The following is a 25,271-nucleotide window of genomic DNA, read 5'->3' as shown; positions in this document are numbered from 1 at the left end:
TTTTTCAGTCCAGCCATTTTGAGTGAGATTTTCCTGAGTTTTCCTCATTCACACCAGGCAAATGCCGGGATGGTATCTAACGTATAGATCGCAGACCGCTTCCCTTGTTTCCCAATCCTTTCTCCTTCCCTATCTTCGAATAGTGTGTTCGCCGAGAGACGTCACCTCTCGTACGTGATAGGCTATCTTGGCCATAAATGTCAAAAGCCCAGAAATTTAATTCCTAATCCTAATCCTGGATCTGGGCCAATCTTCGACATTTTCACACTGAAAAAAATTGTGGAACCAACGAGTTGCCGTGTTGTGTTTCACTGCACCTTCCCCGTTCGCATGACAAATGTTTTAGGTTAATGCTGCAGCGTTATGTCCGAATCCGAACCTATACAGTAACAGTTCACGTATCATACGTTGTTGAGTATTCATCGTTCCTGTGACTATAATTGAAGATAATGAGGGATTGACAGTTTCCGTGTTAAATTGTCCGCTTTCCACACTACATCTTGAGCTAATTTGAGCTTGTACTTGCGGTCGAGCACGCGTATACACGCACCTTTTGTCTGGGCTGTATAAATATTGCAAGACTTATGACTCAACCCTGTACTTCGCAAGAATATCACATACCGCAGAGTAACACACAATAGCTGAATTATTAATCGAATCTAAATATTTTAAACAAATATCTACACCATTTTATTTTATAAACAGGTGATGTCGTTAACCCCTACGTACAAAACCCAAACAATTTGGAAAAAATTTAGACAGTGAATTTTGAAAACTATAGTTGTAGCTCTTGCCGAAAACTATTATTATTACTACTTCTTATAATCCAGCTCTCTTAGGGGCGAAATAGTATGGTAGGGAACGACCTACAGGCTATTGTAAGGGTTCATTTTCTATGGTGGTCCATGCACTCACCGGATTCAAGTTTCGGAGCCCATATTAATAATAGATGCTGTACTAGAACACAGTACTTCATAACCTCGGTGTTGTATGAAGATGTGAAAAACAAAACAGAAACTTTTACAGGTAAAATGTGTATCACTGTTAGAAAGATGTGTGTCACCGTTACAAAATGAGAAACAATAGATACAATCATTTACTTAACATTCTTTTTTTTTTTACATATATATACTACATACTTTAATAAGCAATCTCTTCCAGCAGAACAAATACAGTATGCGAGAAAACAAACAGCATTGAAATTCGTGTATGGATGGTGCGCATTTGCAGAGTGGTATGAGCTGTGAACGCTACATGTGTGCTGTGCTCAGTTGTGTGTGGATTAGCGCAGTGTGTGGTTAGCTCGTAGATGATGTTACTCGTAACAAAGGAGAAGGTGTTTATAATCGAGCACTATTTTTGCTTATACGGTGTGAGGCAGCATCTCACAGTAAGAGATGAGCGCGCATGTCTACTGTATTGCTCTCGAGCTATGACGTGATGAAGATTTCATCAGCAGCATATGGTTGAGCGATGAAAGCTAACTGTACCTTGATCGCTATATCAATCGACAGTTGTTTATAGATCTACTTTTGCATGATTTGCGCGGTTTTTGCCGCACCAAGATATGTCGTTACAAGATCAATGGATGCAGTAAGACGAAGCTACCGATCACACTGCAAGTGAGTCAGTTGCCCTTTTGCCCACGAGATTAGGATTAGGATTTAGATTTTTGGGCTTTCGGCATCTAAGGCCATTTAGCCCGTCACGTTGGAGGGATGACACTACCCGGGCAAGGAAGAAAGGAAGGAAGCGGCCTGGGACCTATAACTTAGGTGCCACCTCGGCATTTGCCGGGTGTGAATGAGGAAAACCTAGGAATATCTCATTCAGGGTTGTTGGCCTGAAAAAGCGGTTTTCACTTTTTCGACCGAGTGCCCCTACCAGGAATCGATACACTTTTTCGACGCTAGCACCGCAGGCGAGAGCGTTAGCGACTACGCTACGCGGGGCCACTTTTGCCCACGAGAGTTTGGATATCGCTTAATTTCTTGTGGAACGGATTTTCCATATCCTTCCCACTCCCCTGATCTCACGGCTGCAGACGTCTACATTTAGGATATGCTGAAGGAATTAATTGTTCAAACAGATAGTAACCTACCACTATACCGGAGAGAAGGTAGAGAGAAGATTTGATAATTTGTTTTGTCGTTCCTGCAACCCGTGTTCACTAACATGATCATCGATCTTCAGGACCGCTATGAAGGATGTGTGCGACGTAATGGTCAACATCTTGAGCACATGATGTACAGGCGCAATTCCTCTTAAATTTACAATATATGTTGAGTAACATTTAGTTGACATCCATTTGACAACATTTCTTATGTTTCATTATGTTGTAAATAAATAAATGTGAACGGTGTGATTTCAGTAGTTTGTTTTGCTGCATACTGTATTGTCAATTATTACTGACAGCGAACGACATTCTTTTATTGCCATCGAAATAGTTTTTCTCAACAGCTAAGCATAAAAATTTATCGTCAAACATGTCATTCTGTTCAGCACTATGTGATCTATGGATTGATATATGTTTCATCTTTAACTAATATTATTGTTAAACAAAAATTGACGTTTAATAGTTAATCATAAATTGGGTCAAATCTTATTATCTATATTGTGTACTGTCGTCTTTCTAGTGTCACAATGAAAAGCTTGACGAAGTGTTGTCAATTTGGGAAAAAAAAATCGCTGATCTAGGGGATATGATCTCCAAGATAACGACAAAAGAAAATATTTTTTCCGATTGGCTAATTTTTTGATGATTTTTAAATGATGACTTAGCGACTTACAATCTAGTGACTCTTTTGCTACAAACAACCTGTCCATCTATGGAGAAGCATTATTAGTTCAAAGCATTTGTATGTTCGCTTCTTTCTTTTTGTTTGCTTTAATTGGCGCAAACGATGGCGAGTTTACGGATACAGTGTAACCATAGATGTGTCTAATTTACTTACCAACACATTTCTCTGGCCACCAGCCAAACTATAATGGCCGCCGACTTCAAGTTGTACACAAATAAGAACCTCTACGAGCCCGACATATTTGCCAGAAATAAAAATATCGCGATATTTAATATAACTTTATCTTGAAAAACTCGTAGTTGTACTGTAACCACTCTTCCAGAACCCGGAAAGTTCGGTAATCACTCCTCCAGAATCCTGCGTTGTTATCTGTTACCTTAGCCCTCTAACGAAGAAGAACTTCACTCTTCATTTTTTATTTATTTATTTAAGTTTGCAGAGCGTCCATTGAGATACACAAGTAATACATTATTACCGATAGCAACGAGATTATCTATAGATGCGTGAATAAAAGCGAAGTGGGTGTTTGTTATACAGGGTGGTCAAATTTCGGTTACCTAGTTGTGAGTTGGCAACACCGCCGAGAAATGGGAGAGGGGAATACAAAATACACACACGTAAGAAAACAGTTCGTACACCTGAAAACATCGCACCTGTGCGGAAGCCAATTCTTGCCAGTCCAAAACGTTCAGCACGACGACATTCCCTTACATTGAATCTTCCTCGGAGCAGTGTTGGTCGAATGTTGCGAAATGATTTTCTGCTCCCACAGCTACGTCAGAAAAAGGTGAATATAGGGTCTGTGTGGGTTCAACAAGATGGTGCAACAGCCCACACAGCACGCAATCGATGGCAACTCTCAGGGACATGTTTCCTGGAAAAGTGATATCCAGATTTGGAGATAATCCATGGCCTTCCAGATCCCCGGACTTGACTGCCCCTGACTTTTTCTTGTGGGGGCATTTAAAGGACAGAGTGTTTAGACATTGGTTGCATACACTGGAGGGACTGAAACACAGGTCTCTTACACAGAGAGTAATGGCTAGCTTCTGTAAACGTCTGACCCGTTGCATTCAGAAGGGTGGAGGACACTTAGATGATGTGATGTTCAAAAAATAACACCTCACCTAAAAATCCAACTGAGTGTTATAATTATTGATAGGCATTACATTCATGTGTCTATGAAACTGTTTTATTTCAACATAAAATAGGGAAACCGAAAATGGATCACCCTGTATTGTCCTTTGAGAACTTTTAATTATTTTATACTTTTTCTTAAAAAAAAAACAACATATAACGTAAGTACTGTAATTAAATTATTTCGAAGCCATTATGGCTCCAAAATACGAAGAATATTACCTGAAACAATGTGCAAATGATTCGTGAATTCAAGGATTGCTTGCATCCTGTTGACAAAGATGTGAGTAGAACATTCTATTTATTTTACAACTTTAAAGCAATGCTTATAGGCAACGGGTTTCATGAACAACTTTTTAGAGACTTTTCATTCAAAACTGGAGTCATTTCACCTTTCGTTTAGCGACTTTTTGTGCCAACCTTTTGGCAACACTGGAAGGTACTTCAGCATCAGTAGTAGCTTGTATTTGAAAGATATAAGGCATATTATGTATATTTATGTAAATTACTTGTAAGACCAAAATTAGAATTTGGATCAATAATATGGAACAGTGCTTATAAAATTTTGACACACAAGATAGCTTCTTAACAAAAATGCTTTCTTTCACTGCTATGTTTTAAAATGAAAATGAGCTATTATTCATATACTTATAAGTAGTGAATTGATTACTGGGGTTTGGAGAGCCTTAAGAATAGAAGACTTTTGACAAAGAATGCATGCAAACGATACTAGGTAATGTCACGTATATTAGTGAATACTGTTTACGAAATATAGTTCCTCTATTCTGGAAATGTAAAATTTTAAGAAGATTGACAGATCCTTTAAATATACACATTTAGACTAACTGCATTAAGCAGCAACATTAAGCTAAGCAACATTAAGCTAAAATCTAATTTTAAGACTTCTGTCCTTACCTTTTCTTTGTTTTAGTTAGACAGAAAGCTTGAGTATTTTAATAACTCTAAGCAAGGAATTAATTCTACTTAGCTAACTTTTATGTACATTAAATTTTATGTTAGCTTTCCTCTTTTTACCATTTTTGTATATTAATATTATTAAAGTTACAAACAGGATACATAAAAGTACTAACCTTAGTTGAAACTCTGACAGTTCTGCGTTAATTTTTTCGATGTCAATTTCTACCCATGGTATTTCATAATAACCATCAATTGATTCCATTACTGTATTGTATAGGCCATATAGTTTCTGAAGGAGATTTAATTCTCTCTTGCGCTGATTGAGTACTGGGTATTCATTTATGGGAAGTCCAAATAGTTGTTCTCCGGCGTTATATGTTATATATTTTCGCCATAGATCATCAAATCTATTTTGAAATATAATCAACCTAAAAAAATAATTAGTATCACATATATTTTCAAATAATAAAGAAAAATAAGATACCCAACAGGGTATGGCTGACCTGGTTAAACAAAATAAAATTTACTTAGGATTTGTATACCAGTATTGTTACATTAGAGAGAAAATCTACAGTTAAAACACATACCTACAATGTAGGGGATTATTGCAGTAGAAAAATTGCAGTTCTGAGCCACTGAGCTCACACCCATTTCGTCAGTCCCGACTGATGCAGAGAACGACTTTCCCAGTGCCACATGATACGCGATGTCAGACGACTCAGGTACGAGTCGAGAAATTGAGTCCTCTGATATAGGGATCTATTTGTTCCCTTTTACGACCCCTTTTTTCAACCCTATGTAAGATGTCAAGTGCATCGCCCAGCCATGGAGAATCGAAAATCCACCGTACAACTCGTTCTCTTTTATGACCACTTTTAGGGATGTATTCGTTCTCTTTTATGACCACTTTTTTCAACCCCTATTTTACCATAGCAAAAGTACATAAGACGACATAACATGGCAGAGCTAATAAAAGAGTATGATCTATTTTTCCACCACTATTTAACACAGCAGAGACTATGAACATATATTACAACCCTTATGTAACATAGCAAAGTTGATAAAAGAGTATGGATTATCCTTCAACCCTATGTAACATAGTAGAGATTGCACAAGACTATGAACTCAAGCAGAGCTAAAAAAAATGAACACATTTTTTAACCCCTATGTAACATACCAGAGATAATGAAAGAGTTTGGCTTATTTTCCACCCCTATTTTAACATAGCAAAAAATACATAAAACTATGAACACAGAGACTACGAACGTATATTTTAGCAGCACTTCTATGTAACACAGCAAATACTACTAACATAGCAGAGAATAATGGGTGTGTATTCGTTCCCTTTTTCAATCCCTATTTTAATACAGCAGAAATTACTTAAAACAATGAACACATAATCCAATCAGAAATTACAGAAAGACTACGAACATAGCAGAGCTAACAAAGATTATGAACACATTTTCCAACCCCTATGGAACATAGCACACATTACAAAAGACTATGAACACGTAGCAAAGCTAATAAAAGAGTTTGTCTTCTTATTCCACCCCTTTTTAACCTAACAAAAATTACATACAACTATGTACACATTTTCCAACCCCTATGTAACAGAGCAGAAAGTACATAAGACTACAAACACAGACACAACGACATCTATTTTAGCAGCACTCCTATGTAACATAGCCTAGGGGTGTACTCATTCTCTTTAACGATTCCTTATTTCAACCCCTATTTAACACAGCAGAGAATGAACCAATAGCAGCGTTGTACCTTGTATCAACTCCATATGTAGCATAGCACAGAATAAGTAAGACTATGAATAGCAGAGAATGAACCAATAGTAGGGGTGTAACTTTTATCAATCCCTTTGTAACATAGCAGAAATTACAAAGCATTCATCTAGTACTACATGTTCCAAAAGTACTGACCATCGACATCAAAAGTTTAAACCTAAATAACTTGTAAACGGAGCAACATCCTGAAATGATGTTTCCACATTTAGCAAAAGGTAATCAAGTACTACATATGCCAAAAGTACTGACGATCGTGGTCAAAGGTCAAATATTTAAACCTAAATAACTCGTAAACGAAGCAACATATTGAGCTGCTGTTTCCACATATAGTAATAGGTCATCAACTACTACATGTCTTAAAATTGGTGACCATCGAGGTCAAAAATCAAATATTTAAAAACGAATAGCTCGTAAACGGAGTAACATATTGAAGTGCTGTTTCCAAATTTAGTAATAAGTCATCAAGTACTACATGTTCCGAAAGTACTTACCATTAAGGTCAAAGGTCAAATTTTTAAACGTAAGTAACTCGTAAACGTCGTCACATATTGAGGTGCTGCTTTCAAATTTAGCAATAGGTAATCCAGTACTATATGTCTTAAAAGTGCTGTCCATCAAGGTCAAAGATAAAATATTTAAACACGAATAACTCGTAAACGGAGTCACATATTAAGGTGCTGTTTCCAAATTTAGGAATAGGTCATCAAGTACTACATGTTGCAAAAGTCCGAACCATTGAGGTCAAAGATCAAATATTTAAACCCGAATAACTGGTAAACGGAGCGACGGATAAATTTGTGTGACCTATTCAATTTTGTACCAAGCAGAAAAAAGTGAAGAAATGTCTATTTAACTAGCTCAGAATTTATCTTTTGTGCTGTTCAAATAAACGAAGGAATAAATTCGGGTGTTCTACTTTTTATACGAACCAGAAAACAGCGAAGAAGATCCATTTTAACTTGCTGTGTATTTTTTGCAATTTTGTACTATTTAAATAAACAAAAGAATAAATTTGTACTAACCAGAAAAAAGCGAAAAAAAGAACCATTTTTACTAGCTCAAACAAAGGAAGGAATAAATTTTAGTGCCTTATTTACTTTTTGCCTACGAGAAAAAAGCGAAGAAGTACAATTTTAACTGGCTTTGAATTTTACACCTCTTGCACTATTTAAACCTGTAAAACAATAGCTATTATAAGAAATTTCCTTTGAATATATGATGAAACTAGGAGTGGGTTAAATGGGAACTTTGTTATTAGTGGCCGTTCGCATATTATTTAACGCTATTTTTTTAATTAATTTTTACCTCCCCCTCCCGATTGTCACGCTTCGTAACAGAAGACCGAACGTCACCCTTTTTATTTTTTATTTTTTTCACCAATTTTGCTTATTTTGGGGGGTTATTACAATAAAAAATCTAGTTTTAATAATATAACATTTTATTACAAAATGCTTGTATCCTGAATATATTTGTAGTGTTTATTCGCCAACAAATCAAAATATTATAAAATAATAGTACCGCAATAATATTTTAACCCCATAATATTGTTTAATTAACCAATCTTAATCCTTCGAAATTGTGTACTTTGTCGTTTTCCCAAGTAGATCACACCCAGGCTTTTAGGTCACCGATCCTTGGCAAGGAGGAAGTACTGCCGAAAGATGGAGATGAAATAAGATCTAAAGAACTGACATCGACCTCTTTTTCCGGGATCCAGGATGCTTCCTGTATTGGAAGTTTGCTAGTGTCGACGATGAAAATAAGTTCTCTTCCTCGTCGGCCACAGATTCGACGTGGCTGCACACGTGAAGGAGCAGGAACATTTTATTTGCTAACAAGTTTACGAGCATCTTCTTTGGACTTACTTCAGTTTATCCGTTTTCAAATTCTTCTTGTCTTAAATCAGTGCCAGAATGCGAATAAACTTGATCTCTTCACGAAAATTCAAATCCAAAGATCGAAAAGATCAGTACGTGATGGATATTCGACGAATTCGGTTTTTAATATCTTCAGGATTCCCTCTCGTTCTGGAAATCCTGGAAAATCTGGAAATGTCCTCGAATTGATTTTGTTTAGGAAATATGCTGGAAATGTCCTTTAAATACATTTCTGTCCTTGAAATCTACAGACATACTGAATATTAAATTTTTCATAATTATAATGAAGATTTTAATTGATTGCTATTTTTGTTTGCCATTTCTGTTTTTGTCCTGAATAATAATAATTTGTAATGATCCTACAAGTGTGGGTAGTTAGTAGGTTTTCTTTCTCCCAACAGATTGGTTGGCTAGAAGAATTTCTTCTTCTTTCATCCACTAGCCTGTCAACCCATTCTTGGATGCTGTCCAAAGTTAAAGATTTGTTGTTAATCATAAACAAGTTTCTGGTTTTGTCTAATGAACAAGCAATTGTCGAACGAGGCTACAGCATAAATAAAGATCTATTTGCTGAAAATATGAAGGACAAATCATTTGTCGGTTTGAGATAAATGTATGATAACATTCCCCCGCTTTTTAAAATTACTTCTGTTACAGTGTTACGCAATGAAGATGCCATGTACGAAAAATAGATTTTTGGTGTTTGTAAATTTGTTCGGTGCACAATTAAAATGTCATGTAAAAAGAATGAAAATACATGTGCTGAATCTGGATGGATCGGTTGGCTGTAAGGCGAGTTGGGAGGCCAGAAAAAGAAAGAGAAACTAATACATGTCTCAAAAGTGCTTACCATCGAGGTCAAAGGTCAAATATTTGAACACGAATAACTCGTAAAGGGAGTAACATATTGAAGTGTTGTCTCCAAATTTAGTAATAAGTCATCAAGTACTTCATGTTCCGAAAGTGCTGACCAAGGTCAAAGGTCAAATAACACAAATAACTCGTAAACGGTGTCACATATTGAGGTGCTGTTTCCAAATTTAGGAATAAGTCATCAAGTACCACATGTTCCAAAAGTACTGACCATCGAGGTCAAAGGTCAAATATTTAAACATAAATAACTCGTAAACGGAGTCATATAACAAGGTGTTGTTTCCAAATTTAGTAATACTTCAAGTACATGTCTCAGTGCTGACCATCGAGGTCAAAGGTCAAATATTTTAACACGACTAACTCGTAAACGGAGTCGCATATTGGTGCTGTTTCCAAATTTAGGAATAAGTCATCAAGTAATACACGTTGAAAGAGTGCTGACCATCGAGGTCAAAGGTAAAATATTTAAACCCGAATAACTCTAAACGGAGGTACTGATAATTTTTTGTGGCCTATTCAATTTTGTACCAAGCAAAAAAAAGTGAAGAAATGTCTTTAACTAGCTCAGAATTTATGTACCTTTTTGTGCTATTCAAATAAACAAAGGAATAAATTCATACCAACCAGAAAAAAGCGAAGAAGGTCCATTTTGACTAGCTCAGAATTTCTGTTCTACTCCAATAAACAAAAGAATAAATTCGGGTGTTCTACTTTTATACCAACCAGAAAAAGGCTAAGATCCGTTTTAACTTCGTGAGTATTTTATACCATTTTGTACTATTTAAATAAACAAAAGAATAAATTTGTACTAACCAGAAGAAGCGTAAAAAGACCATTTTAACTAGCTCAAACAAAGGAAGGAATACATTTGAGTGGCTTATCTACTTTTTGCCAACGAGAAAAAAGCGAAGAAGGACCATTTTAACTGGCTTAGAATTTTATATCTCTTGCACTATTTAAACAAATGAAGGGATAAATTTGTGTGACCTATTAAATTTTGTAAGAATCAGAAAAAAGAAGGTCCATTTTAAATATCTCAGATTTTTTGTAACATTTTGTACTATTTAAACAAAACGAAGAGATAACTTTGAATGGCGTAAGTGAAGATGGACCATTTTAACTAGGTAAATATTTTATACCATTTTGTAATATTTAAATAAACAAGGGATAAATTTGTACTAAAAAGCGAAAAAGGACCATTTTAACTAGCTCAGAATTTATGTGCCTTTTGTACTACTACAATAAACGAAAGAATAAATCTGGATGTTCAACTTTTTACACAATTTTGTACTATTTAACTAAACAAAGGAATAAATATGTACTGACCAGTGAAAGCGAAGAAAGGACTATTTTAACTAGTTGCGAATTTATGACCAGTGAAAGCGAAGAAAGAACTATTTTAACTAGTTGTGAATTTATGTACTATTTTGTGTCATTTAAAGAAATGAATAAATAAATTCAGATGCCCTATTTCTTTTTGTACCAATGAGAAAGAAAAAGAACAACCATTATTGACTGGCTTAGGATTTTATACCTTTTGTAATATTTAACCAAACGAAAAGATAAATTTGTATCATCCAGAAAAAAGTTAAGAAAAATAAGTTTGTGTGTTCTATTTCCTTTAGTATCAAGCAAAAAAGTAAAGGATGAACAAATTTCGTTGGCTTATTTATTTTTGTATTGACGAGAAAAAAGCGAAGAATGTCAATTTTAACTACCTCAGAATTTATGCAACTTTTGTGTTGCTCAAATAAACGGAAAAATACATTTGTACTCACCAGAAAAAGTGAAGAAGAGCCATTTTAACCAGCTCAGTATTTTATACCCTTTTCTACCATTTAAATAAGCAAACGAATAAATTTGTACTAAGCAAAAAAGGTGAAGAAGGGTCATTGCAATTCTGAACATTTTATATCTGTTTGTACTATTCAAACAAAACGAAGGAATAAAAGTGGTCTATTTTATTTTTTGTACCAATCAGAAGAGAAGCAAAGAAGGTCCATTTTAAGTAGCTCAACATTCTATATCTTTTTGTGTCATTTAAAGAAATGAATCAATAAATTCGGGTGTCCTATTTCCTTTCGTACCAACGAGGGAAAAAAGAGAAGAAGGATAATTTTTGACTCGCTTGAATTTTATACCTTTTGTAATATCTTAACAAACGAAGGGTTAAACTTGAGTGACTTATTCAATTTTGTACCAACGAGAAATGCTATTTTAACTAACTCAGTATTTTATACCATTTTGTGCTATTCTATTTTTGTACCAATCAGAATAAAAGCAAAGAACTTCTATTTTGACAGCTCAGCATATTGTAACATTTTGTGTTATTCAAATAAACGAAGGGTTAAATTTGAGTGACCTATCCAATTTTGTAATAAGTGAAAAATGGAAGAATGAGTAAATTTTGTTGGCTTCTTTCCTTTTGTATTAACGAGAAAAGCCAGGAAAGTCCATTTTAAATAGCTCATTATTTATGTACCTCTAGTACAAGTCCAATAAACAAAGGAATAAATTTGGATGTTCTACTTTTTGGACCAACCAAAAAACGGAAAGGGACGATTTTAACTAGCTGAGTATTTTATACTGTTGTACTACTTAAGTGAACGAAGGAATAAATTTTTGTGACCTATTCAATATTGTAACAAGCAGAAAAAAGAAATAAGTACCATTTTGTACTAATATAATAAACGAAGGAATAAATTTGGGTGGCCCATTTTGTTTAGTACCAATCATGAAAAAAGTGAACTACCATTTTAAGTAGCTCAATATTTCTGTACCATTTTGTGCTACTCAAATAAACGAAGGAATAAATTTGAGTGGTCTGTTCTATTTTTGTATCAATCAGAAGAAAAGCAAAAGTCAATTTTAACTAGCTCACCATTTTGTACTTTTTGTGCTATTCAAATAAACGAAGGATTAAATTTGTGTGACCTATTCAATTTTCTACCAAGCAGAAAAAAGCAAGGAAGGTCCATTTTGACTAGCTGAGTATTTTATACCATTTTGTGCTACTCGAATAAACGAAGGAATACATTTGAGTGGTATTGTATTTTTGTACCAATCAGAAGAAATCAAACAAGGTCCATTTTAGCTAACTCGGCATTTTATATCTTTCTAGGGATTCAAATAAATGAAAGAATAAATTTGAGTGGCCTATTTAAATGTGGTGCTAGATTTTGTACATTTTTGTGCCAGAAAAAGGGCCACTTTAAAGTAGCATTGGTAAATAAATTTAAATTGCCTCTCCCGTCACTAAATAAGGCTCATAGTTATATGATTAATGGGTGTGCGTGTAGCGAATTAAGTCTTACATTTAGTATAGATTTACAAAACACGAACGCTAAAGTCCAATGTTTACCGGCCACTAACTAAATATTTGAATGTAAGAATTAACCAACATGAGCTGCCATGAGTCGCAGAAGAAAAATATTCAATTGGAAGAGAGTAGCGTCATGCATTCAATTTTAACTTAATTCTGTAGAACAGACTCCATAGTAGTGTGTGTTAGTAATAGATGAAGACATACTAAGAAAAGTAATGAAGGACGGCAAATTATGACAATAATAAAAAAGAAGAAACAGCATCCTTGGCCATTTTGGATCACCGCGCTGATAGAGGAAATGGCAGACCGAAAACCAGGATAGAATAATTAGATGAAGGTACGAAGAAGAGATCATAACAAACTAAAAATCAGCTTACCAAGTAAGAGAAAAATTTTCAAAGTTCCATGTTGCACACCATCTATAAAAATTGCTGAAATATTAGCTATGAGCAGTTTTTCAACTCTCAAAACTATTATTCTGTCTGTTGCTGCAGATATTTAAGCTTCTCAATATTAATACACTTTAAATAAAATAAAAAAGTAACGTTACGAATGTCTTACCTAACATTTGTTTTATAAGTACAGTGAGGGTCCTAAGGTACAGTCTATTGAGCACGAATTTGTTTTTTATATAACAGAGGACACCTTACTAGTATGGAAGGCAAACGGCTATTAACATTACTTTTTAGTGTAATTTCATTACGCAAAAGCTGATTATATAGTACATGTTTTTACATGACAGGAGAGGCAATTTAAATTTATTTAGCAATGCTACTTTAAAGTTACCCTTTCTCTGGGTGACACAAAAATATACAAAATCTAGCACCTAATGTAATTTATTCTTTCGTTTATTTGAATTCCTAGAAAGGTATAAAATGCTGAGTTAGTTAAAATGGACCTTTTTACTTTTTTCTCCTTGGTACAAAATTGAATAGGTCACTCAAATTTAATTCTTCGTTTATTTGAATAGTACAAAAAAGTACAAAATGCTGAGCTAATTCAAATGGACCTTCTTTGCTTATTTCCTGTTTGGTACAAAACTAAATGGACCACCCAATTTTATTCTCTTCGTTTATTATATTAGTACAAAATGGTACTTATTTCCTTTTTCTGCTTGCTACAATATTGAATAGGTCACACAAATTTATTCCTTTGTTTATTTGAGTACTACAAAATGTTATAAAATTCCGAGTTAGTTAAAATGCTCCTTCTTCGCTTTTTCTGGTTAGTACAAATTTATTCCTTCGTTTATTTGAATAGCACAAACAGGTATAAAATGCTGAGTTAGTTAAAATGGCATTTCTTGTTGGTACAAAATTGAATAGGTCACTCAAATTTATTTAAGTAGCACAACATGGTATAAAATACTCAGCTAGTTAAAATGGTCCCTCTCCGTTTTTCTTGGTTGGTACAAAAAGTAGAACATCTAAATTTATTCCTTTGTTTATTGGACTTGTACTACAGGTACATATTTAAAATGGACCTTCCTGGCTTTTTCTCGTTAATACCAAAGGAAAGAAGCCAACACAATTTACTCATTCTTCCATTGTTTTGCTTATTACAAAATTGAATAGGTCACTGAAATTTAACCCTTCGTTTATTGGAATAGCACAAAAAGGTACAAAATGCTGAGCTAGTTGAAATGAAAGTTCTTTGCTTTTATTCTGATTGGTACCAAAATAGAATATCACAAAATGGTATAAAATACTGAGTTAGTTAAAATAGCATTTCTCGTTGGTACAAAATTGAATAAGTCACTCAAATTTAACCCTTCGTTTGTTTAGATATTACAAAAGGTATAAAATTCAAGCAAGTCAAAAGTGATCCTTCTTCGCTTTTTTCCCTCGTTGGTACGAAAGGAAACAGGACACCCGAATTTATTTATTCATTTCTTTAAATGAAACAAAAAGATATAGAATGCTGAGCTACTTAAAATTGATCTTCTTTAGCTTCTCTTCTGATTGGTACAAAAATAAAATAGACCAATTTTATTCCTTCGGTTTCTTTAAATAGTACGAAAAGGTATAAAGTGCTTAGATAGATAAAATGATCCTTCTTCACCTTTTCTGCTTAGTACAAATTTATTCCTTTGCTTATTTAAATGGTAGAAAAGGGTATAAAATACTGAGCTAGTTAAAATGGGTCTTCTTCACTTTTTCTGGTGAGTACAAATTTATTCTTCCGTTTATTTGGGCAGTACAAAAGGTACATAAATTCTGAGGTAGTTAAAATTGACCTTCGCTTTTTTCTCATCAATACAAAAGTAAATAAGCCCACGACATTTGTTCATTCTTCACTTTTTTCTGCTTGGTACTAAAGGAAATAGAACACTCAAGTTTCTTTATTCTTCACTTTTTTTTGGTTGGTATAAATTTATCCCTTCGTTTGTTTAAACATTACAAAAGTATAAAAGTCTATCCCAGTCAAAAATGGTTCTTCTTCGCTTTTCTTTCTCGTTGGTACAAAGACAAATAGGACAGGCGAATTTATTTATTCATTTCCTTAAATGAAACGAAATGGTACTTAAGTTCTCAACTAGTTAAAATAGTCCCTTTTTTCCTTTTCTTGTCAGCACATATTTATTCCTTTCTTTAGTTAAATAGTACAAATGGTATAAAAAGAACACCCAAATTTATTGTTTCGTTTATTGGAATAGTACAAAAGGTACATAAATTCTGAGCTAGTTAAAATGGTCCTTTTTCGCTTTTTCTGGTTAACTCAAATTTATTCCTTTGTTTATTTAAATATTACAAAATGGTATAAAATACTCAGCTAGTTAAAACTGTCCTTCCTCGCTTAAGCCACTCAAAGTTCTCTTCGTTTTGTTTAAATAGTACAAAATGTTACAGAAATTCTGAGGTATTTAAAATGGACCTTCTTTTTTCTGATTCTTACAAAATTTAATAGGTCACACAAATTTATCCCTTCATTTGTTTAAATGGTGCAAGAGGTATAACATTCTAAGCCAGTTAAAATGGTCCTTCTTCGCTTTTTTCTCGTTGGCAAAAAGTAAATAAGGCACTCAAATTTATTCCTGCCTTTGTTTGAGCTAGTTAAAATGGTCTTTTTACGCCTTTTCTGGTTAGTACAAATTTATTCTTTTGTTTATTTAACTAGTACAAAATGGTATAAAATACTCAGCAAGTTAAAATGGACCTTCTTCGTTTTTTTCTGGTTGGTATAAAAGTAGCACACCCGAATTTATTCTTTCTTTTATTGGAGTAGTACAAAAGCTACAGAAATTCTGAGCTAGTTAAAATTACCTTCTTCACATTTTTCTGGTTGGTATGAATTTATTCTTCGTTTATTTGAATAGCACAAAAAGGTACATAAATTCTGAGCTAGTTAAAAAGACATTTCTTCACTTTTTTCTGCTTGGTACAAAATTGTCCACACAAATTTAGTTAGTAGGTCACACAAATTTATCCGTCGCTCCGTTCAGAGTTATTCAAGTTTAAATATTTGACCTTTGACCTCGGTGGTCAGCACTTTTGCAACATGTAGTACTTGATGACTTATTCCTAAATTTGGAAAGAGCATTTCAATATGTGACTCCCTTTACGAGTTATTCGTGTTTAACTATTTGATTTTTGACCTCGATAGTCAGCACTTTTGAGACATGTAGTAGTTGATGACCTATTACTATATGTGAAAACATCACTTAAGTTCGTAGCTCCGTTTACAAGTTATTTGGGTTTAAATTATTGACGTCGATGGTCAGTACTTTTGGAACATGTAGTACTAGATAAATGCTTTTGTTATATCTGCTATGTTGCATAGGGATTGATAAAAGGTACACCCCTGCTATTGGTTCATTCTCAGCTGTTCATATTCTTACGTATCTGTGCTATGCTACATAGGGGTTGATAAAAGATACAGCCCTGCTATTGGTTCACTCTCTGCTGTGTTAAATAGGGGTTGAAAAAAGGAATCGTTGAAGAGAACGAGTACACCCCTAGGTTATGTTACATAGGAGTGTTGCTAAAATAGATGTTCGTTGTGTCTGTGTTTGTAGTCTTATGTACTTTCTGCTATGTAACATAAGGTTTGGAAGATGTGTACATAGTTGTATGTAGTTTTTGTTAGGTTAAAAAGTGGTGGAATAAGAAGACAAACTCTTTTATTAGCTCTGCTACGTATTCATAGTCTTTTGTAATATGTGCTATGTTCCATAGGGGTTGGAAAATGTGTTCATAATCTTTGTTAGCTCTGCTATGTTCGTAGTCTTTCTGTAATTCCTGATTGGATTATGTGTTCATTGTTTTAAGTAATTTCTGCTGTATTAAAATAGGGATTGAAAAAGGGAACGAATACACCCCCATTATTCTCTGCTATGTTAGTAGTATTTGCTGTGTTACATAGAAGTGCTGCTAAAATATACGTTCGTAGTCTCTGTGTTCATAGTCTTATGTATTTGTTGCTATGTTAAAATAGGAGTGGAAAATAAGCCAAACTCTTTTATTATCTCTGCTATGTTATATATGGGTTAAAAAATGTGTTTATTGTCTTTTAGTTGCTCTGCTATGAGTTCATAGTCTTATGCAATATCTACTATGTTATATAGGGTTGAACAATAATCCATACTCTTTTGTCAACCGTGCTATGTTACATAAGGGTTGTAATATATGTTCATAATCTCTGCTGTGTTAAATAGTGGTGGAAAAATAGATCATACTCTTGTATTAGCTCTGCTACGTTATGTCGTCTTATGTACTTTTGCTATGGTAAAATAGGGGTAGAAAAAAGTGGTAATAAAAGAGAACAAATACATCCCTAAAAAGTGGTCATAAAAGAGAACGAGTTTTATGGTGGATGTTCGATTCTCCATGGCTGGGCGATACACGTGACATCTTATATAGGGGTTAAAAAAACAGTCGTAAAAGAGAACGAATACACCCCTAAAAGGAGTCCTAAAAGGGAACGAATTCACCCTTATAAAAGAGGACTCAATTTTTCGACTCCTTTAGCGTTCTATTTCCGGCGGGAGCTCATGTGGTTCGGATTCGACGTTAATCAGTAGGTCCACGTCTCATATAGTCTCGCTGCTGAACGGGACATTAAACTCAAAATCAACTCAACTCAATTTCTCGACTCGTACCTGGGTCGTCTGACATCGCATATCAGGCGGCACTGGGAAGGCCTGACGAAATGGGTGTGAGCTCAGTGGCGCAGAACTGCCATTTTTCTACTACTGATTACTTTTAATGGAATCTTTTAGAGGTTATATGATTATCCTAGTCAACAAATTTCAATCCTGTTTAAGAATTTTATGAGATATTGTCGAAAAGTCGGAGTTCCCAATGTTGTAACGTAGTGAAATGACATATGCTTGTGTTCATGTGACATTTACGCTTTAATTGTATTATATGTATAAACCATGGGTACATTTCCATTTGCCTTTCCCAAGTAAATACATGAATCATTTTTTTTTACATTACTCAGAAAGAATTATTTTCTACATTACAATTACATAGCTTGTTCTTTACTATTTACTTGGGATGAAATCCGCTTCCTTTTTGCTTCACTCTTATAGTGAAGTTCGAGATAAGTTAATTTCTAGTTAGTATCAAGCAATAGTAATCAAACATTCCTATACCCCATTTCCCTCTGTATCTTTTGTTCATTACAGATATTTGTTGGTAGAAACGCTCACCGTGTTCATCACTTATTTCCCACAATATTTTGAAGAGATTTAGGTGAGAGTGTAGAAAATGCAATTTAAGGGGAATATTGCAACCCATTTTTGATATTGCAACCATTGACGCAGAGACGGATGATTAAGGCAAGTGAATAATGATGGAAGAATCGGTAGAATGAGAATGTGGGAGGGAACGGGAGTACTCAGAGAAAAGTAAGGGACATGGTGTTGTTCACCACAAACTTACTTGGCCGGAAATTAAACCAGGGGCTAGAAGTACCAGAGATACGAGCTTTACCACTAAGCCACAATGCCCACTCGTTAAAATAGCAATGACTTTCAAATCTGCACGTGTTTTTCCCTTGTAGTTGTATTTAATTGATTGAAGGAGGAATTTTAGGCTGCCATATGATTCTTTTGTACAGAATAACCAATAGGGATTGACGGTGATTGATTGCTCTTATGAAGCAGTAGACTTTGAGATTTAATACCGATGCATCTATAAACAACCACCACTTTTCCAGGCTGTTTCCAGGACAAACCACCAATTTTCCAGGACTTCGACACAGGAAGGTATTGCAGGATTGCAACTGTAGCCTCAAAACTCACAACAGTGAAATGAAAAGTACAGTAGCTTATGCAGTGAATATTAATGCAAGTACTGTACTAATACACAATAATTTAATACACAAAGCGAAGCGTGATGTGCTGCTTTTTTTTTTTTTTTTTGCCTCCCAACTCGCCTTACAGCCACCCGATCCATCCACATCCAGCACGTGTATTTTCATTCTTTTTACATGACATTTTAATTGTGCACCGAACAAATTTGCAAACACCAAAAATCTATTTTTCGTACATGGCATCTTCATTGCGTGACAGTGAGACAGAAATAATTTTTTTTTTTTTAAAAAAAGGAGGCGAATGTTATCATACAAATCTCAAACTGACAAATGATTTGTCCTTCATATTTTCAGCAAATAAATCTTTATATTTGCTGTAGCCCCGTTCGACAATAGCTTGTTCATTAGACAAAACCAGAAACTTCCAAGAATGGATTGACAGGCTAGTGGATGAAAGAAGATGAGAGAAATTCTCCCAGCCAACCAATCTGTTGGGAGAGAGAAAGCTTACCAACTATCCACACATGTAGGATTGTTACAGATTATTATTATTCAGCACAAAACCAGGAATGGCAAATAAAAATAGCAATCAATTGAGGAGAAATTTGGATAAGGGCGTAACTAGCAATTCTTCAATTTTTAAGGAAAGCAGAAAAACAAACGCCCTTATCCAATTAACCAACGTATTCTCACACTATTTTTGGAGACAGGCGTTCGCTACGGAGCAGAGATATTACCTTAACACCACTTAGACACATACGGACATGTTCAAACTTGCAGAAAATATGTATATCTCATTTTACCGGAAATAGGTCGATACGCCCTTATCCAAATTACCCCTTCAATTAAAATCTTCATTATAATTATGAAAAATCTGACATTTAGTATTTCTGTAAATTTCAAGAACAGAAATGTATTTTCAAGGCCATTTCCAGCATATTTCTAAAACAACATCAATTCAAGGACATTTCCAGGCTTTCCAGGATTTCCAGAACGAGTGGGAATCCTGAAGATATTAAAAACCGAATTCGTCGAATATCCATCATGTACTGATTTTTTTTATCTTGGATTTGAATTTTCGTGAAGAAATCAAGTTTATTCGAATTCTGGCACTTATTTAAGACAAGAAGAATTTGAAAAGGGCTAAATTGAAGTAAGTCCAAAGAAGATGCTCGTAAACTTGTCGCAAATAAGATATTCTTGGTCCTTCACGTGTGCAGCCACGTCGAATCTGTGGCCGACGAGGTAGAAAGCTTATTTTCATCGCCGACACTAGCAAACTTCCAATACAGGAAGCATCCTGGATCCAGTAGAAAGAGGTCGATGTCAGTTCTTTAGATCTTGTTTCATCTCCATCTTTCGGCAGTACTTCTTCCTTGCCAAGCATCGGTGACCTAAAAGCCTGGGCGTGATTTACTTGGGAAAACGACAAAGTACACAATTTCGAAAAAATAAGATTGATTAATTAAACAACATTTTGGGGTTAAAATATATTTACGGTACTATTATTTTCTAATATTTTGATTTGTTAGCGAATAAACAATACAAATATATTCAGGATACAAGCATTTTGTAATAAAATATTCTGCTATTAAAATTAGATTTTTATTGTAATAACCCCCTAAAATAAGCAAAACTGGTGAAAAAAATAAAAAATATAAAGCGTTATGTAACAAAGGGGGGCGTCCGGCCTTCTGTTATGAAGTGTGACAATCGGGAGAGGGAGGTAAAAATTAATAAAGAAATAGCGTTAAATAATATGCGAACGACCACTAATAACAAAGTTCCCACTTAACCCACTCCTAGTTTCATTACATATTCAGAGGAAATTTCTTATAATAGCTCTCGTTTTACAGGATTTACGGCTGTAAAATCATTTTAAAATTTACGTTAATAAAATGTTAATAAAATGTAGTCGGATTTTGAGATATAATTCACGTAGAAACTAAGTTTTTGTTTTGGTATCATTGATTCTGCGTTGGTGACTTGCTTCATAGTATATAAAAAAGAAACACTCCTCACAAAAGAAATGTAATTTTTGAAAGATCTACGGAAAAGATCTCCGTAATAAAAAAAAAAAAAAAAACATACATACGTACACAGAGATATGCATTTTATTTGGCATGAGAATAGACATTTTGCTGTACTGGAGACTAGGATTGCCACCTGCCCAGAACTAGGCGGGAGATTCCGAATTTTAAAAAATTTTTCAGCGTTGCGAGTTACACTTAAAAGAGACGCATTATATAGCAGGACACCAAATTATCTAAAACATTTAACAAGATATGCGACAGAAATTATTAGTAACATTGTAATTTTCGACCCACTATGTGTACTATGAATATGGAGTTATCGATATGATTCTACCGCTAAAACTTTTCATGTTGACAACAGTGAAATTGCTGCCAATGATGTTATTCTTTGATTGGCTGAATGGTTCATAACTTCTGTTCTATTAACCATCAACAAGCTGGCGCCACAAGAATACGAATCTTCTGTTTCTTGTATTATTGGCTTAAATTTTCATTGCAATTTTCATGCAGAATGTCTGTGTTTCTTTCTACTTCCTTAATAAATTGTTCCATGTAGAAATATGGATATGAGTAGGGCTCTCAGATTTTCAGATTAAAAAACCGGGGCACTCTATGAAAGTTTACTCTGAATACCGGGAGACTATGAAAGTTTACTCTGAAAATCGGGACACTCTGAGAGTTTTCTCTAAAAACCGGGACATTCTGTGAAAGTTTACTCTAAAATCTGAGACACTCTATGAAAGTTTACTCTAAAAACCGGGACACTCTATGAAAGTTTACTCTAAAAACTGGGACACTCTATGAAAGTTTACTCTAAAAACCGAGGCACTCTATGAAACTTTACTCTAAAAACCGGGACACTATGAAAGTTTACTCTGAAAACCGGGACACTATGAGAGTTTACTCTGAAAACCAAGACACTAATGACAATTTACAATATAGACCTAGTCATAATTATGCACTTGCTTTTTACCGATATATCAGAATTAAATAATACGTAGATCAATACTGGCCAAAAGTAAGTGACAGAATAGATTATTCCTATTAGTTGAGTATTGATAACTACTAGAAGTGGCATTTTCTAAATATTAACTCATGTTTCGGACAAAAAGGAATATTATAACATTTTAGCATTATTAGCAATTTTGAAGTATTTTTAGGGGGACAAATATAAATCTGGGACCTTCCTGGCTAAACCGTACGTCTGGAATCTCTAGGTATGAGTAACCGGCAATTTGCTCATGTTCAATGAGTGTGTCTCGCTTTAGGGTTACCCAAACGTGTCATCCCTAGTGAAGACCAAATAATAAAATACACACAATGAACTTTACATTCCGTGATTATGTTCTGTAAACTATAGACGATAGTGAGAAACGCACAATCACAACACCTTTCTCGTGACATTGAAGTTACATGTTGTCACCTTTGGTGCGGAAGACACGCGTTCGATCTCTGGTAGAAGTTCACTACATTTGCTTCAGATTCAATGTTAAATCGTAGGTCTGTATCCCATCTAGCTTTCAATGCTAAAAAGGGATTAAAATCTAAATCACCAAAAATCATAAAAAAGTCCAGAAACGAGCGTTTATAATCAAGTCATACAAGCAAATATGCATATGGGTTCCTACTGATCTGGAGAAATCTATTTCCCTGACTTCTACCTCATCTTCCCTGACCTTTGGCAGGAAATTCCCTCACTTTCGTACAGGTGTCGGATGACGTTGACATATGAATAAGGAATAAATAACGGTGAATATTTATATATGAGAATATTTATTCTATAGAGACAAATAATAATCAATTGCTCATACGTTCCACCTATCATAAGTATCATGCTCATGCGTACACTTACCATCCATAAAAATCTGAGCAACGTTCCATACTGTGATCATTAATCAACCATTAATGAAATTGGTGTACAATTAATGTTAGAAAAATATATTTTATGAAATTTCCCTGACTTTCCCGTTTTCCCTGACTTCCCTGACCAGTAGAAACCCTGGTATATCTAATTTTTAATATTACTTGTATGAAAACTTTTATATTCAAAGCTACCTGCTGAAAAAAAAAAAAAAAACCCTGAAGCTATTAACTTTGTTAAAACAGTAATCATAGTAAACTTGTGTTTAAAATATTATCATTATAATAATAGTAATAATAAATTTAATGATTTTATTAACAATAACGTTGATTCAACTAAGTGTCAATTAGGGTTGGCAGATCTCCAGTTCCACTTCTTCTACGGGTCTACGGACCAATAAACTATATCTACGGGCTTAAATATTAAATTACCTGTAATTAGTTGTCTATGCCGTTTATTCCTTATAACGTGTGATGTACTTAGTTGTTAGTTATCTACAAGGATTATATATTTGTTGTAACAGATGGCCAGATTTCGTTTAAATTGTTTTCATTATAGAGTCTGTATTATCGATTGGCACTAACGCTGTTTTCATTTGATGATTTGACGGAAGTGAAGATGAAACTTGAAATTAGTTTGAATGGAAACGAACAGTACAATATATTTTCTGTTTAGAAATCTATAATATCAACACCTGGTATAATAGATAATAATAATAATTGTTGTAAATTATAGAATTCATTTTTCGAGAAAGCCAATGTACAAAACATGTTAAGAAATAACGCAATGTATTCTCGCTATATCAGTCAGTAATGCACATGAAGGTAACCTGTCAAGGTTTTTACGAAACGGTTTGAAAAATAGGACCCTTCTTCAGCAGTAAGAGTTCCAAAAATATCAATGATAAAGTAGACATCTACAATCCTTAATACTATTTTGTGTTTTTTCCATTACTTTCTATACAGTATGCGTATGGTTAGTAGTAACAGTAGCGTTAGTAATAGTAATTATAAGTGTTAGAAGACATGCAGAAACCTTCAGTCTCAAATTTGTGTCCTCAATTACCCAAATGCAAATGGTCTCCGTCCTCGCCTTCAATTAACCTGGCAACCCTAGTATAGATTTGAATTAATCAATAACAGACGAAAATTACTTTTGTTAAACCTACTTGAAGAATGTTTAACATATTACCTATCACTAGCTTCTCTTGGAGATATTCCTGGTATCATAGGACCGCCCGTCTCATAATCTTCGTCAAATTCTGCAAGGTTTTCTTGGAAGTCACTCACTTTATTAAGAAGGTCAACTTTGAAGGGTTCTTGGACATTAACCAATTCTTGCTGAATTTTTTGGGACTGCAAGTAAAGACAGTGAAACAAATTAATGTTAAACATATATTCAAAAAAGCAAAGAGATTAAACATTTCAAAAAATTTACGAAGTTTTTAAAATAAGGCGCCTAGTGTCGAAGTCCGCCAAATTCGTCTACCCTAGTTCTGAATAATTTGCAAAAATGTGTAGGGAGTAACCGGCAGGTTAAATATTACATAGTTGTTTCTGAAATTTCATTTTGGTAATCCTGAGTCAGATTGGATATGTTATAATATTTATAAATATGTTATAAATTTGATCGAGATTGGTCGTTTCGTTCAAGACTTATCTATTAAGTTTTATTTATTTTTTTTTAATAACTCACCCTCCTTTCCCTTCCCTAAGTTTTACCGTCAAAGTGAAATGATAACACTCCCAGGTCCGAATCTCATTTATGTTGAATATTTGATCGAGATCGGTCGGATGGTTCAAGAAATTAGGAGTCACAAACATGGTCACTTTCAATTTTATAATATACTAGCATCAATCACCCGCTTCGCTGGATTAAATTTCAAAAAATAGTAATATGCTCCATTAATCAGTCACTTTTTACTACTACTAAAGCGCTCTCTGATATCGGTCATTTTCGATCATATATATATATATATATATATATATATATATATATATATATATATATATATATATATATATATATATATATATATATATATATATATATATATATTAGGGATGGCCAAAATTTTCCGGAATCCAGATTCCGGAAATTTTGTTTTCCGGAATCGGAAAATTTACTTTCCGGAATTCGGAAAAATTCCGGATTTCGGAAAAATTCCGGATTTCGGAAAAAATCCGGAATCCAGAAAAATTCCGGGTTTCGGAAAAAATCCGGAATTCGGAAAAATTCCGGAATTCAGAAAAATTCCGGAATTCGGAAAAAATCCGGAATTTTTCCGAAATCAGGAATTTTTCCGATTTTACTTTCCGGATTCCGGAAAGTAAAAATTCTGGAATTGGCCATCCCTAGCTAGTAGCTGTTAAAAGAGAAACACAATAATGAA

General features: G+C 34.2%; 1 protein-coding gene across 1 annotated transcript in view; it reads right to left on the bottom strand.

Annotated features, from left to right (window-relative positions):
* Positions 1-25,271, bottom strand: part of kl-3 (dynein heavy chain 8, axonemal kl-3) — a 555,080-nt gene that overhangs the window by 345,443 nt on the left and 184,366 nt on the right. The window contains exons 20-21 of the mRNA XM_081731423.1: positions 24,071-24,234; positions 5,030-5,284 (exon numbers count right to left, since the gene is read on the bottom strand). Of these exons, the coding sequence (XP_081587549.1) occupies positions 5,030-5,284; positions 24,071-24,234 (419 nt within the window). The remainder of the gene's footprint in view (positions 1-5,029; positions 5,285-24,070; positions 24,235-25,271) is intronic.

Source organism: Thermobia domestica, chromosome 11 (genome assembly GCF_964235325.1).
Source record: "Thermobia domestica chromosome 11, izTheDome1.hap1.1, whole genome shotgun sequence".
Classification (NCBI taxonomy): domain Eukaryota; kingdom Metazoa; phylum Arthropoda; class Insecta; order Zygentoma; family Lepismatidae; genus Thermobia; species Thermobia domestica.
This window is presented reverse-complemented; position numbering and strand designations above follow the sequence as displayed.